The sequence below is a fragment of the Propithecus coquereli genome, unplaced genomic scaffold, assembly GCF_000956105.1.
Source record: "Propithecus coquereli isolate 6110/MARCELLA unplaced genomic scaffold, Pcoq_1.0 Scaffold199, whole genome shotgun sequence".
Classification (NCBI taxonomy): Eukaryota; Metazoa; Chordata; class Mammalia; order Primates; family Indriidae; genus Propithecus; species Propithecus coquereli.
Genome location: NW_012144855.1, coordinates 1,789,071 through 1,806,019, shown reverse-complemented (window position 1 = coordinate 1,806,019; position 16,949 = coordinate 1,789,071). Strand labels below are relative to the sequence as shown.

At 38.1% G+C, this 16,949-nt stretch overlaps 1 protein-coding gene across 2 annotated transcripts in view; it reads right to left on the bottom strand.

The window, feature by feature from the left end:
* Positions 1-16,949, bottom strand: part of GRM3 (glutamate receptor, metabotropic 3) — a 256,679-nt gene that overhangs the window by 57,968 nt on the left and 181,762 nt on the right. For both annotated transcript variants that reach the window (XM_012643506.1, XM_012643507.1), the window contains one exon: positions 12,009-12,864. In XM_012643506.1, the coding sequence (XP_012498960.1) occupies positions 12,009-12,864 (856 nt within the window). The remainder of the gene's footprint in view (positions 1-12,008; positions 12,865-16,949) is intronic.

Sequence of the window (16,949 nt, the reverse complement as noted above, 5' to 3'; positions counted from 1 at the left end):
CTGGGGGATTTTAACAAACAGCTTATTCTCTGGCAATTAAAATGGCTGAGGAATCCTCAGTATTTATGAACAGTATGTATTAGGGTGTCAACATTAGTAAGTCTCTTCAGGTTTCTTTATTAATTTTTTCTGATGTGTAAACACAATTTCAAAATGTGCCCTGTACTAAACCTTCCATACCATTCTTACCACTTCTCAGGGCCTCCCAGCGGCTTCTAATCTCACTCAGCATAAAAGTCAAAATCCTTACAGGCTTCTGCAAGATCTGGGCCCCACCAGCTCTCTGACCTCACTTCCTCCATCTCTTCCTACTAACTCCACCCAGCCACACTGGTCTCTCTGATTCCCCTTGAACATACTGAGCAGGCTCTTACCTCTTCCCTTGCTCCCTCATTCCTTCAGGTCTCTGCTCCTGGGTCAAACTGTCAGTGAGGTTTCTTCGGTCACTTTATATAAAATGGTAACATACCTCGTCCCTGCCAGACACGCACACACATACACCCTTACCCGGGACTCCTCAGTCTGCTTGGCCTGCTTTACTTTTCTTCATGGCATAAATCAGCATGTGACATGTTCCATATTTACTAGTTTATTTGTGGAAAATAAGCTATGAGAGGGTGGGGCCTTTGTTAGGTTTCACTACTTAATTCCCAGAATCTAGAGCTGGGACTGATATAGAGAAGGTCTGCAATAAATGTTGAATGACTATGTGAAATTTCTTTGGTTCTTTAAAGTCCATCCCTAATCCCATTTCCTTCAGGAAGTCTTCCAAATATGAGTGGAACAAATATTACCATCATCTTTAAATATAACCAGCAATTCCAATTTTTCCAGAAACATCTTAGTCATACGAAATCCAAGGACAAAAATACCCTATCTGATAGTTCTATTTGGCATTCTGTTGTGTTTCTAAAATATTAACAGATGAATCCTGGACTGGCAGTGTGATTTGCCCCAATCCCCAGAGCCATGCAGTGGTAGAGCCAGAATCAATATGAACTTTGCTGGTTCTCTTACTCTTATTAGTGCCAATATAATGCCAATATTCTCTCAAGACTCTCCTACAACAATCATACCCAGGCTGGTTTTGCCTCCAGTCACACTTCTCTGCTTTATTAGATAGGAGTCATTATACTGCTGTTACCTTGGAAGAACATGTCACTGGATAATGGTAAAGGATGAGAATTCTACTTCAGGAGGGGTTCTTTCTCTTTGACCTTGGTTGAGTGACTTCACCTCTCTCATCCTCAATGTTCTCATCTATAAAATGGTAAATAATAAAATCTACCTGACCAAGTTCACAGGGTTGTGTAAGGATCAAATGACAGTGTGTTTAAGAGTGATTTAAAAGTGATAAAGTGCTAAGTGAACACATATCTTCACAACTATTTCTAGAGTTTTAGGATTCTGAATTTTTGGCAATATTTTTGTTTTAGCTTTTTGACTGAGTGAGCTCTTGTGATGGTCCATCAAACATAAAAGACAAAAATAAACAAACTTCTTATCACACTGTAGCTTGGGATGCAGAAAAAAGGATGAGCCTGCACACTCAGGAAATCATATTAATTAATTTAATCTCTAGCCAAGTAGCTCGAATGACTAAATATAAACTGCAGATGGCAGCAAAAAGAAGTAGAAGGCTGGGATATCAGCCTCTTGTTTTCCCAGTTCTGTTGTCAAATTAATTAACCTTATTTTACTTCTAAAAATATCTATCAAAATCCTAAATAGTGCTATAATATTTTAAATAAAATCATGATATAATGTTCCCAAGAAAAATAAAATATACTTTCCTTTTCCTTTTTCACAGTTTAGCCATTGGATTAATTCAGCCTTAAAAGACCCTTACAAGGCAAAAAGGGAGAAAGGGAATTTAATAAATTTCCCCACTGAAAAGGGAGGAATTAAATTGAGGAGGGATTAACTACAAGGTAAGTTTTTAGGGATAATTTAGGTAGACAAAAGCAGTGAAGCAATCTATCTCTGGAAGATGGCTTTACATTTAGAAATATTTCACTTACAGTTTTGCTGTTTAAAATATTGCTGAAGATGACATGTAGCTAGTGAATAGAAATGAAGAAGATACAAATATATGCATTATCCAAAGGTTTTTTGATGATTGAGAAATGATAATTCTCTTTGTTTTCTACTTTAACCAACATTGAGATAATCAAGGTTTAAGGTTTTATTAGACTATAAGCATTTTAAGGACAGAGAAGATGTCTTTTTTTTTAAGTACTCCAATAAGCCTATGTAGTGCTAACATGATTATTGGCGACTGAATAGTTTATAAACCAACCTTTGTGATAGAAAATCCTTAAGAAGTTCTAATTTATGAGAGTATTAATGGCATTTTAAATTTTTTTAGAAATAAAACTTAGTTTGTGATGTGTGCTATGAAACAAACAACTACCACCAACCCCTAAAAACATAAATCCAATAAGAAAAGCTTTCAAATACACCAAACCAACCAACCTACTTATTAATTTACTTTTAATTAAGTATGGAAGTTTGTAATTGGAGTGAGGGAAGAGAGTGATAGGGAAGAAAAATGCAGTCTTAAATAGCAGTTAAGACATGGTGACCTGCAGCCTGATTACATTTTTTTTTTTTTTTTGGCTATTTACTATTGGTTCTCAGAAATAACAGTATGATATTGCAAATATTGATCTAGTGCAATTCGATGCTCTCAGAGGAAGGGGTGAAGTATGTAATTGAAGGCTTTTCTCTGAGTCATTCTTTATTGAGGACACCATTATAGCAATTAATGAAAGAGTTAATAAATACCTTTTGGATAATGAAGATTTGGGGGCAATAGTTGATTATTACTTAAACTGCACATAATAAACTGAGTCAATGACAATGAGACTGCATCCTTTTTCTAAGTACAAACATATTTTTTTACCCCTTAGGAAGTAGGAGTGGAAAATAATATCTGATTAGGAAACAGATACACCTGGGTTGGTTTTGGAGGCCACTTAGCTTTGCAAATTGGAGAAAGTAATTTAACTCCTTTGATCTTTACTTAAGTCTATAAAATAGAGGGAAATAATATCTACCTACGTAACTGGGTTTTTATGAGAATTAATGAATAAAAATATAAAATGGCTATTTTCAGGCCAGTAGCAATCAATAAATGCTAATTTTCCTTTTCTTTTTCTCCTTTCAGATTAGAACTTTATTGGTTTTAGCTTAAGTTCAGGGTGTAGATGATAGATTAATGGTTTACAATGTGATTTTGGAAAAATTTATATATTTTTATACAAGGAGACTGAAAATGCACATTTCACATTTAACCTATAAAATCAGATCAATACTTCACTGTTTCAATTTAATTTAATTTCCAATAGAATTCTGATTTTTTTTCAGCTTAAACAAGAATGAAACATTTAAGAAGTTATAAATATGCCTGTTTTGAATCATCTCTCGACCTGGAAAATCTTTTTCTCCCTCCTCACTTTTAATGAAATCTTAGTCATATTTTTAAAAGTTACATCTTTTAGGAAGTCTTTCCTGACCCTCTGCTCACTGTGATCTCTTTTTTGTATGTATATACTATGTAGCTTATACTACTCCTAAAATGCCAATGATAAACTGCTGTATAGTATAAAAGCTACATTCTCTTATTGCCCTAGTTGCTAAGCTTCTTGAGAGCAAAAAGAATTTTTTTATTCTTTTTTTCTCATCCTTTGTAGAACCTGACACTAATTAACACCGAATACTGAAGATTCTCTGAAAAGTTTCATAATTATATCATGATACGTTGTCTTCACTATGTGCGTATGTCACCATTGTCTAAAAATCCTCTCCATATTTAGGGAAAAAAAAGCTCTCTAGCAGCACTAGCTTTATAACAGTCAACTCTCAATTTCATCTTTGCTTTATTATAAAGAGCAAATTTTTAAGAAGTTTGCTAAAACATGAGACCCGTAGCTGGCCAACTGGCTAACTACAGGGCCTGAGTATACAATCTTGTCTCAAAAAGGAATCTAGGAATCTAAATAATCAAGACCAATGACTCTCAAACTGTTTTCTTGCACTTGGGTTCTCTATGTAGATGAACCTATTCTACAACTAAAACAGAAATAATGATCTTTTCCGAATTGGCTGGTACTACATTAAACTGCTTTAATTTTAATTTTGTTTTTACTATATTTGAAAAAGTTTTGTTACTTCTTATGTGCTAGGATGAATGAATGGACTCATACTAGGTTAATATTGATGGCCAATCTCAGAACATCCAGTTATACTTGGCTCAGCAGCTTAGTGCGTGTATGGACATAATTTTGTAGTTGAAATGTTAGTTTGCAAATTTAAGATATGGTTGACTTTGCGCTGACAAAATTGTTTTTTTCTCTTTAAAGAATTAAATTGTTGAATATTCTGGAATGTTATTACTGTAACTTCCGGGGACTCTGACACCTTAGCAAATTCTAATTTACTTTAGACAGTGGAATGAATCTTTTGACTACCATAGTTTGGAATAAACCAGACACAAATGGAATGCCTATGTTGCCCCAGGTACAATGCTAGGGGTTTGGAGAAGAAACATGAAGAATGACTATGTAAACTTCGTTGCTGATATCACACAAAGTGACTAAAGAGGACTGTGGACACCTGCTAAATGTTTATAGTAAGAGGGAGGTGAGAACGATGACCAGCATTCAAGTTCTTTAGCCCTCTGTCTCCTTGTCTGCTCCTCAGGGTACAACATTAGCATCCTTAATCTTTAGCAAGTGTGCTCACTGTCCAGGCATTCTGAGAATTTTGCTAGTTTTCTAGGAAGGCTTAACTAGACTCAACTTTGAAAAGGACTTCCCATACTCTCCTGTTCCATAAGATGACAATCTAATCTTAAAATTCTTTAGAGAAAATTCCTCTATTTCAGTATGTGATTGCTATCCTGGTGAGGAATTTTTTTCTGAACCCCCTGAAATACTGCCTTTCTCTCTATATTGCCTTTCCAGTGTCCTGTTGAGGATGAGGAGTAGCACAAAAGTATAGGGACGTGGGAAAACCATGTTCTCAATTCAACTGTGACAATGTTTCCAGAGATTAGAAATCTTTATAAGACTAGGTTGTTGTGGGACACTACAGGGTATTTGAAAGTATCTGAAAGGTCAGGTAGATATGGTAAACTGATTTTTAAATAGTATTTTAGTTACATTTTTAAAAATGCTCAAAATATTTTCTCCAATCTCCAGACACTTTTGCAAGTGCCGTTCTTCCAAATACATCAGAGTGTCCAAAAAGTCTAGAAACATAGAGGAAATGGTGTATTTATTGTGCTTTTTTCCAATTAGCAAGGTGGTAGAATCCATTTCTTTCATACTTCATTGGGGATGATTACTTTCTTCTGTTTCATAGATAGGATGGCTCTTCAAATGAATCAAGATAAATTAAGGTTTATGAAATAATAATATTAACAATATAGCAACTTATAATGGTAGTAGTAATAATAACAAGCAGCAGCAGCAAGCAGAGGCCAAAGTAGATAATTAAGTTTCCTAGAGGCTCCTGTTTTCTACTGCATGACCTTAAAATGGGATTCATTTCTCAAGCTTCTAAGACACCAGAGCACAGATGCACGGTGCATAAACAAATAAGTGACCACATTAGCGGTGCCCTTTGGGGGCTTAGATCTTATTCTTGTGACCCCAGGAAGCTGACCAGAGAGAAAAGGGAAGAAAGAAGTACAGGATATTTATCTTTTACGTTTTGGAAATGCTTTTGATCAGCAGAGCTGGAACAAGTTTCTGTGCTTTTGTGGGAACTACAAATGTTCCAGGGGAGGAAGCAAGATCAAGAGCAGTTTGCTCTTTCAGGAACTTCAAAGCCCATTCATCTAAAGGGGTGGCCATTACCATTTTGGCTTCCTCGCTGTGCCTTGGATGGCCCTGCACTTTTCAAGAGGAGAGGCTTGCTGGGTTGGGGCCAGCCAAAACGTTATTCCTTGGAGTGCAGTGTCCCAGAAAATATGCCCTTCCTGGCCTGTGCTCTGTGATTATAGCCCCAACCAGGAGTGATCCTCGCTCCTATTGGATGAGTCAGATGCAGAGGTGAGTGAGGTAGCCAGGCTGGACTACACATTTTCTGCCTCTGCTCCTCTTTCCGGTGTGGAGAATTGTAAACAGAAGAACAAGGCTGGACTGTCACCACCAGGCTCTGGGGCTGTAGTAGTCTATCTCTTTACTGGTACCAGGGAAAAAAAAAGCAAACAAAAGCAAAAACAAAAACATGTCTTAGCTGTGTATCCTCTTCAGCCGTATTATGACTACCAGTACAGCGTAACAGGGAGTTGTCCTCTTCGCTTATAAATCAAGCCCTGGGAGTAAACCTTGTTTGGGGAGCTTAAATTTTTTCTGGGAATAAAGGACAGAATAATTTTCTAATCCAAAACAAAATGGAAACCAAAACAGAATGACAACAAAAAAATGTAGAGTAACACTCAAACATTGTAGCCTGCTTCCATAATTGGGAGTTGTTTTGGTCACTAGATGCTGGCATAAGCCCCGTGAAGCAGGGTCTGCATCTGTCTGGTTTACGGTTGGGTCCCCAGATCCCAGCATAATGATTAATCATGTCTGTGGAATGAATGACTGAATCAGGGCCTTGATGGTTTGCTGTCACCTATTCATTATGTGATCTTGGATAAATTTCCTTTTGTGTCAAGTTCTCACTCTGCATCCTCGAACGTTTTAGCCCACTCCTGCGAATTACACAGAGGAATGTTATTCCTGAGATAATGCCTGACACTGGATGTGTCTTGGGGCACCTATGACAGTGTGCTCCGCAAGCCGAAACTCTTCCTTTTTCCCTTCAAATTGGGTGTACATTGGTTACCTGACAGCTGAGCTCACTTTCGTGTGCTTCAGTAAGTTAAGATAATAATGCTGACATCCTGCATTCTCACCTCTGTCAAGTGAGGCAGAGGGGCAAGCTCATCTTTGAGGAAGGCCTTTTGTACTCTATGATTTCATTCTATTCTACTTTCTGGAACTGGTCTTGGAATAAAAAGTGAGAAAGATTGTACTGTACTGTGAACATAATCACAGTGATACTGCATTTCTTTAAATGTTTCACAGGCCTCTCTATTTCCTCTTTCTTAACTCTCTTGCATAGTTTAAGCTTTCATGTTACATGATGACCTCATAGAATTTTATACAAAGTAATTTTGAATAGAATCACATAACACCAAACATATTTCTCATTTAAATATTTACTTTAGAATTCTGGATGAGACGACTTTTTCACATGCAAAAAGTTTATTGACTAATTAAAAAATGCTTTGAAACATTAAAAAAAGAATATCCTAAGGTTTGAAATCCAAGGCTCAGTTTCCAAAGTTTGGGTATTTGATGAACCACCTTTGCTTCAACTAATTGAGAAAGAATACCAGGAGCATTCATAATATCTTAAAAAGGAACACAAAAGAAAACATATAATCCTATTGATTGATTGTCTTTGAGTCCTTCAATAGCATTTCATTAATAGGTAGTGTGGGCCAGAAACTGTGTTAGGTGTTTGGGATCAAAGACCTCAACTTCCCAAGCCCTTGTGTACATACAAAAGCAGCACTGGATCTCATGACATGGATTTCAGTCTTGTTGCCTGCCACTAACCAGCTGAATGACCTAGGCAAATCACTTTCAAGTTTTTGGGTTCATCTATAAAACAGAGTGGTGGATCTCTTACAGCTCTGATGATATATGTCTTTAAATTTATCCCAAATGAAATGATATAACTAAGGGAGAGTGCTTAGGTAAAAGCAAGCCATTCTAGAAGTCATGTACTTTTCTTTCTTGAAATTCATCTGTTAATGAACAAAACAAATACATTCAATTTTCACAAAAAGAATCATATTATAAATCTATCGATGGATTGTTTTTCTCATTCCTCATTCCTTTAGTTAACATTGATAAAATGCCTCCTCTATGCCAGAAACCGTACTGGGAATGTGAGATGGGAGATGAAATATATGTTCTATGTCTTGAAAGAGCTCACAATCTAGTAATGGAGATAGAGAAGAAAACATGAATTTGGATGTTAAGTGTTATTAATTATCAACACATATTTACTGAACACTTATTATGCTTGGGATACATAAGTGAATGAAATTGATAATGATTTCTGTTTCTATAGAGCTTGTATTCTAGTGCGAGGATCAAACAATAAAGGATAAACATGAAAGTAATAAACGATGTGGTATGACAGAGGGTGAAGAAATCAGGGGATAAGAAACACGCAGAGCGGGTTAAAGGGCAATGCGGCATCTGTGGTGGGGGAGGGGGGAAAGGCATTGCAATTCTAAGGATGGCCAGGGTAGGTCTCATTGCGAAGGTAACATTTAAGTAAAGGCTTGAAGGAAATAGCGAACTGATTAAACACAGAGATATCTGGGACAGGGAAATGCAGCAATGCAAAAGCCCTAATGTTAGAAACAGGGGTGGCTGGAGTGAAGAGAGAAAGAGGGAGAGTAAAAGGTGATGACGGGAGAGCAGGAGGGACAGGGAGGCACAGAGCAGACAGGGGCTTGCAGGTCATTGTAAGGATTTTGACTTTTACTGTGAAATGGGGGAACTCCTTCAGGGGTTTTGAGTAGAGGAGGGATGTGCTCTGACTTAGGCTTTAACAGGTCGGTCTCACTGTCACGTAGAGAGTAGATTGTGGAGACTGGGTTGCAGGTGGGTGAGAGAGAACCAATTAGGAGGGTTTTACAGAAAAGGAAGCTAGAGATGCTGCTGGCATGGCCCAGAGTGTTAGCAGTTGAGATGGTGGTAAGTGGCCAGATTCTGGATCTATTTCGAAGGTAGAGACAACAAACATTTTTGGTGGATTAGATGTACGGTACGAGGGAAGGCAAATTCCAGAATGATATGGGAAAAAGAGAAGGGGCACTTATCTCACTTTGGGAAGTTCAAGGAATGCTTTCTAAAGCAGGTGTCAATTAAGTTGTCTTGAAGAGACCCAGGAACAAGTGACAGTGCCAGATAAGGCAGGTGGGGTGGGTTAGAGTGTTCTAGGTAAAGGAACTATCACATACAGAGAATAGAAAGGCAAAAATAAAGGCATGGCATGTTTTGGGAACTGCAAGAAGTCTTAATGGAAGGAAGGGTGAAGATGAGCTGTATGTCAGGAGATGAGTCTAGAGAGGTGGGCAGTGGTTAGACCCTGTGCAAGGAGAGCTTACTCCTTAGAAGAATCTTTAAGAGTTCTGAAGAATCTTTTTGCAAAAGAAGTGTTCAAATTGGATTAGTTTCAAACAAGACCCATGTTGGCCAGTGGTGGAATTGAATGCACTGAAATGCCAGGGAGTATTTGAATCTATTTAAAAATTCTCAGGAGGCCTAGCTCTTTTATTCTGTACAGACTAGAGCCATTAGGGAATTGGCTACAACTATCCATTTTCAGGTGTAAGCACATCGCATACAAGCAAATGGCTGGAAGAGGACTTTTTCGACTCAATTGAGCAGATTGTTTAGTGCCTGCAAAGTGTTTACTATTGTGGATAGTCCATTGCCTAAATATTCAGTTTAGAACAACAGAGATACTATTTCAGGAAAAAAATGTAAAACAAACCTGCTTTTCAATAGCTAACTAAGAAAAAGAAAATATCCCGTAGTATGTCTCAATCTTAAGGCAGTAACATGGCATACATACTTATAATCTTTTATCTATTTCCAAGTTTAAAATATGCATATATTTAGTTATATACAGGTTACTATACTGCATTCTATAACCTGCATTCTATTCCACACACACACACACACACACACACATTCCTCCTAGCAAAGTGCTAGATTCTTACAGTCACTTCTTTGGTTTATTTTTCTAATGTACTGTTTAGCTAATTTAGCATTTTGATATCCTTCCATAGTAATGTGTTTTCTTGTCCAATTCTCACTGCTAAGAATATTTACCTTGTGGCTGGTCTAAATTCCCTCTCTTGTATGTAGTTTAAATTTGTTTTTCACCCTCCTACTCTCTTCAGAATGGAGAATGACTAGTAACGTCTGACAAACTGAGAATGCTAAAATAGCACTTTGTGGTCAGGTCTGCACAGCCAAACTGAATGGTAGGCTTGAAGCTAGTAATTGAACAAAACAGACAAAAAGAAGATACTTTTGTTTCATTTATCCAAATAACAGCCTTATTTCTTCACTTTTCTTTGTCTTTTCAGACCCAAGCAGTCACTAGAATGAAGGTTACACAAAACACCTTGCAAGGGCTCTCTGAATTCTAAGAGTTCCCTTTCTTTCAGCTGTTGATGAGTGAATATATTTGTATATTTGCATGCTAAGGAGTAAGGAATGAACTAGTATAACAAAGTTAAATAATATATGTGGCAAATAAAGATAAATAATACCCCTAAGGGTAGTCTGAAGGGGGAGTACATGCTGAATTATCTTATTCATCTTCAAGAATTAAGTGCATTGTAGATGCTATTTATGAATGCCTGAGAGTTCATTCATTTTTAGACTAAAGATATTCTTCTTTACTGGCTCTAGGGCCCATTCTTATTTTCTGGAGATGTTACTAGGAACTGATCCTGCAGATAAATGTTAATTTACTACTATTTTTATATTTTTTATTATTTCTATATGAAATACACCTGTGGGAATACAGGGAACAAACCAAGTTTAATCTTTGTCACTTTTAATAGTCATTCAATGGTAAGTGGTGGTATCCATCAGATAAAGAGGAAGGAATACTGACGTAATTGATTTCTACTACTTTGGCCCCCTTTGGAGAGAACAAAGAAAATAAGATATACAAAGATGGAGGCTGGTAATTTTCATGTTTATTTTCAAGGCTGCACTAAGGATGAGAATTCTGGAATACAAGCCAATGGTCATGGCGTTTTCTCTCAGTACTATCTGTGATTTCACAGACTACTTGACTTCTGAGTGACTACCTATAAGGGAGATGTGAGAACTTCCATTTGCACCAATGATAATATGATTTGAGCATATAAACTTTTAGGTCTTTGATAATAAATCAGTTGAAACAGATTAGAATAATGCCCTAGTGGCGTGGGAGATTATTAGCAATTTAGGCAAATGAAAGCATTTTATCATTGTAATGTTTTTGGCATCAGAATCGTTTGTGCCCAAGAGTATTACTTAGCATTTAATGATTTGGGAGTAAGCTGTAGTATGCAGAATCAGTACTTTAATGAGCTGATATCACATGCACCTTAGTAGAGAATGTAGGCCTAAATATTTTGTGCTTTTATTTTAGTAATACATTAAATACAACCCTATATTCAAAAATATATGGGCCATAACTTAGAAATAAATGAACTGGCAGCAAAAACTACTTTGAATGCACCTTTGTGTATTCACTACATATCAGAATGACTTCCATCAGTCTTCAATTCCCTTATACTCAAGCTCACAGAAAAAGAGTTTCATTTCATAACATAATTTGAGAAAATGTCCAACTCTTAATACCCATATAAAAATGTTTCTGCATAGCAGACGAAATAAACTTGAATGCCTAGAAATCAACGTGGTCTGGGTATCTTTTCTGTTTTGTCACTACTTAGGCTCTGGGAAAACAGTGACTTTTTTTCTCTCCTCCACTGTGAAAATTATGAGATTCTTTTGCTCAAATCACCCACAAAAAATGGCTTGGAAGTTCATGTTCCTTAGAGAGTTGCCGACTCTGCTAAAGAAGATTAAATGCCCATATCGAATGTGTCATATCCTGCAGCTAACAAGAAAGAGAGTAAATGTAGTATGGCCCTCATTTAGGGAGCAAGCGGGCTGTCAGCCCAGCCTACGGTGCCTTTCATGATCACATTGTGCACCACCAAGATATTCATTCAAAAATGAGTAAGAACATCAACAAGCCATTGTTTTGCATTCTGGAATATTTTTGTTTAACAGTTTGAACCCTTACTGTGGCTTTGAAACCATGATTCTGGGCTGGGGACAGAGGTGTTTGATCCCTGTTTGATTTCACCTGTTTGCACCATAGAAGATGATTAAAGGCTCTTTGCTTACCTGTGAAGTTGATTTTTAGCAAGTAATCCTTGTACAACTTCTTCCCGTCCAGGATCTTCATAGCGTCACAAAGCTTGGTAGTGTTGGGACAGAGGGTGCGCTGCATTTTGTGCAGGGCGTGGGCCATGGCATACACCGCGTTCACCACAAACATGATCTTGGATTCTTGCTCATAGTTGCTGCTGTCGATGGCTAGGTGCTTGTCGCAAACGCGCCTGTGGTTCCGTTTGTTCTGGAGGCTGCACTGGAACTTTTGCTCCCAGAAGTCGCGGAACCAGGGGTTGCGGTGGTTGTTGTAGGGGTTGAGGCTCTGGAAGTAGCGGTCGAACTGGCGGATGGGCTGCGAGGCCAGCTCCAGGGTGATGGCGCCGAACGCCACGTGCTCGCTGCCCTTGACGATGCTCTCCTGCGCGCCCCAGCCGTCGCTGGCCACCCAGGTGAAGGAGGCGTTGGCGCGGCTGGCGGCGGCGATGAGCTCGCGCGAGTCGTCGCTGCGCATGAAGAGGACCACGACGCGCGCGTTGGGCTTCTGCAGCAGCTCCCGGATCACGCTGTCGTAGGACTTGCGGATGTTGGAGCGGCCCACCTTCTCCGCCGTGGCGATGCAGATGTTGCGCAGGCGGGCTTCCTGCTCGAAGGCCTCGATGCCTGTCTCCCCGTAGTCGCCCTCGGAGGCCACCGTGGACACGTAAGTCCAGTTGAAGAAGCGCAAGATCTCGGCCATGGCTTTGGCCTGGTAGAAGTCGGGGGGCACGGTCCTGGCGAAGTAATCGTAGCGCGACTTGTCGCTGAGTTTGGCGCTGGTGGACGCGTAGCTTATCTGAGGGATCTGGAAGAGCCGGAGCAGGTTTGCCACCTGGGGTAGGGAGAAAGGGGAAGGACCTTTTTTAGAAACGCAGAGGTAAATGAATGGATATGAAGAATGAATCCAGACCAACCGAGCTGCCTTTTCACCTCTAGATCACTACATAGTTCTTGAGATGAATGGCAGGCCCTTCCCTGGGTACTGCATTTTGGGCATCAGGGAGCAGGTCCAAAGCAGGTAGTGTACGCTTTGGGACAGGGAAGGCCAGAGACATGAGAAGGGCATCAGTCTCTTCTGTACTCTGTGCTAGACCCGAGAGTAGGATGAAAACTGGTCAGGTTCCCTCAATGTGGTGGTTAAAAGTTTTGGGGGTCCTGCTATAGCTCAAACAATGAACTACAGTGAATTGGCCGAACTCGGTTTTTAGACAACTTGGCTGCAGTTGTATAGAAAGAGCCTGGGTGTTGTCTAATTCTCACTTCCCCCTCTTTTGCTAAAAACAGCAGTCTTTGAAAGAGTTTAATTTGGGAACTGTATGCCACATGGACAGTCCAAATCAGGCATTTATCATCTAGGTTAAGAAAAAAAATAATCAATTCTGAAATTCTATTTCGTCCACCCCAAATTTAAGGCATACGCTTTTCTAAATCCTTAAAAATCTTGACCAACATTTTCTTTACTTTCTTTTAAAACTTTGTTTTTGCTTGGACTTTGTGAAGAGAAATCATACAAATATGCTATTCTCATGGCATTTTGATTAAAAATCAAATAAAGTGTGGAGGACCTTGTCAAGAATAAACCACCTACTTCAAAATATTTAAAGCTTATTCTGAATCAAAATTTTAAATTTTTTATAATTCAGCTATCCATATTCCATTGTTTTATTTATTGTAGAATAAAAAAGGAAAGTGAGAATTTATCAAGAAGCATTTTATGTATAAAAGTATTTGCAGAAATTATATTTAGAACTATCTAAACAGATTATATATTTATCTAATAATAAGCTGGTTTTTATTTTTTTCTGGCTATCTCACATGTTCTGAAAACTTCTTTCTCTATACTGACTTTAGTTAAATTATGTAATGTACTAAGTGGACTTTAATCAAAAACAACATTGAATATTCCAATATACTCTATGTACATTGGAATAAATATTAGTATTTGAAATTTTCCTTTTGAAAATTGTGGTTTCACATTTATATTTGACATGTAGGAAGCACAGCTTGAAACAGGCAGCTGTTAGCAAAGAGCACAAGCAACATAAAACAACTGACATCTGAGTCCTGATTAATCATCATTTTATCTGGCAAAGAAAACCAACAGCCAAGTTCATACACAGCTACACAGCATGTTCTTGGAGATCTGGCCTGCTATTAAAACCAACACTTGATATAGGCGAGAGCTATCAGAAATATTTTCTATATCTTTTCAAATCCTAGTACCTCTCATTTAATCACAAATAGAATGGCTAGAAATCTGGAACTTAACATGGAATATAATGCAAATTTAATACCCCAAATGTTTGTTGCATTTAGTAATCTAGGATATGGGTGAATTTGGGGGAATGGAAGTGAGTGGGTGGATGAATGGGTGGGTGAAGGCTAGTATATAATTTATTTCTTCTTTTCTCAGGACCAGGAGACTCTGGACAAAATGGCCTATACTGACTCATTTGAGCATAGGAGTACTGTTTGTTTACTCAGCCTGATTGAAACGGCAGGTGGCACTAAGCAGGTACTGTCATTACTTCTCGAATGAGTACTTGGCTTCCATTGGGTTTATATACTACTATGGCAGGCTTGGTAATAACAGCCTTGTCTGTGCATGGGCTTGACTTGATAATGAAGTTTCTGGGTGCCACTGCAGAGGCCATCTCTTCTTGATGCAATAGTTTTCTCATCTTCAGGTTATATTCATCATGACCTGAACCCCTCAGGGAGACAGAGAATGAAAAGAACTTAAAAAATATCCAGACATTGTTTCCTGGCAGATAGGAACCAAAGTGAAAAGATCCTAAACTGCTGAAACTTTCTTCTCCCAGAGGAGTAGGAGTAATGAGAAGCTGCTCAAGAAAAAAAGTTCTTGTCTTTTAACTAATAGAATCCTGTGACTTCATGTCTGCCTCTCCAGGATGTCTGAGAACAATTTACAATCAAGGCAGGCTGGACAAGAGAATGAACTAGCCACAGAATAACGGCAATATGGGAAAGATTCTCTGCACTGGGAAGGGACACATGAGCTGTAGCCTTTTTGGGACAGTGATGGGCTAGAATAAAACAGCAATTATTGTCATCATTTTAAGGAAAATTATATATACCTCTGTGCATGTGTGTTTAATAAGGAGACCACAAGCAACTTTAGATAAAGGAGAAACATTTGGTGAGTTCAAACATGAAAGTGGAACACTAATAAGTGAATATTATATAATCTCAATTGTATCGCCTATATTGTATAGCATGGAGCAATAACATAGTTCAAAGTTATGCTATTCAGAGTTACATTAGGAACACATATAATATAAATGAATAATAGAGAAAAGTGTTGGAGTACTTTTATTATAGTGAGCTGTTCCTTTTAAAATCGATTTCCTTAGATTATAAGGGTAAAAATGCTTAACTTAAAAGTGAGCACCACAGGAGGCAATAGATATAAATCTTTTTTCTTTCCCCTCCCTCGCCCATTCTAACTTTATTTCTAGAGAACGGCATTCATAGTTTGGTTTATGGATTTTAGAAATGTGTTTGTTCTGTTGTAAAACCAGTTACCACTGTACTGAGTGTTTACATATATATATATATATATATATATATATGTTTTTTTTTTTTTCTCCTTTGACATTCAAAACAGTCTTTCATGGTGGGTATTGTTATCTCTATTTTAAAGATGCAAAACACTGAGTTCTGCTAGGTGAAGAAACTTGATCCTAGTGGTATGGTTAGAATGTGGGGGCGGAATCAAGATGTAAAGCCAGATCTTTGGACTTTAAGTACTGTGGCTGTCCACTCACAGCTTTCTCTCTATCCTCTACTGTGTGACAGTGAGCCTGAGGCCTCAAGCACAGAACGGCATCCAGGTAGAAAGAACAGGAGAGAGGAACAGAAGCAACGTTATGGTATGTACCATAGATTGCCTAGTTGCTGTTAGTGGGACCTTTCTTTTTAACATAAATTTAAAATTGGGGTTGAACAATATCCAGGTAGTTGTCAGCTGGGATTCTGCTGACCCAGCTAACATTTATCTAAAAGCTGGGCATCTGAACATTCCTGACTTGCTTTACTGGCCATATGGTTTCTCTGAGAAAGCATGAAGAAATAAGGGGAAACTCCTACACTGGACATCGTTTTGAATGGTAAAAAAAATTGTTTTAGAATGGGGAAGTAATGTAAAATTTTGGGAGAAAGTTACCCAATTGTGTTATTATTAGTAGGAGTGGAGGAAGGAAAAACAGGATCCAGTTATATATACTTCAGAAAAAAATCATTTTAAAAGTAGAGATATGCTCAAATAGATACAGATTCTAAAAAGGAATATGGCTTAAGAGAGACAGAAGGACTTAAAAAATAATTCATGCAATACACAAGGCAGAGAAGATAAGAACTCCAAAGAATCCACTGAGTTGCTGGGCTGCATTGGGGGATTTGGGAGTTAAAAGAACTGGTGACACAGGACGGGTGCTGTTGGTGTGTTGCGGGCTTTCCCCACACACAACATGAAAGATCAGCATGAGCCTATAGAAATGAAGGACACTGAAGCACGATGTGAAAATGGAGCAAAGTGATTTTTGTTGCTGTTATTGTTTTTTGTTTTATTTGAGATAATGTTTCAAAAGATGTGGCAGGAAGCAATATAACCATTGGATGGAAAAGTTGGTTCTACATGAGTAAAAGAAAGACACTTGCTTAGTCCCTCTTGTTTTCTCATTTTTCCCATGGAGAATGTTTTCTAACATGGAAATGGTAGTACAAATAACATGAAAAGGTTATATCACACAGAAGAAGGGAAGAGTATCAAAAAAAAGCCTGTAATCATATAAATTGAGTTTGCCCCCCATCATGAATTCTGGAAGGAATTGAAAATTAAATTATGGAATCATTATCAATACTTTTTGAAAAATCAATAATGGGAGGACTCAGAGG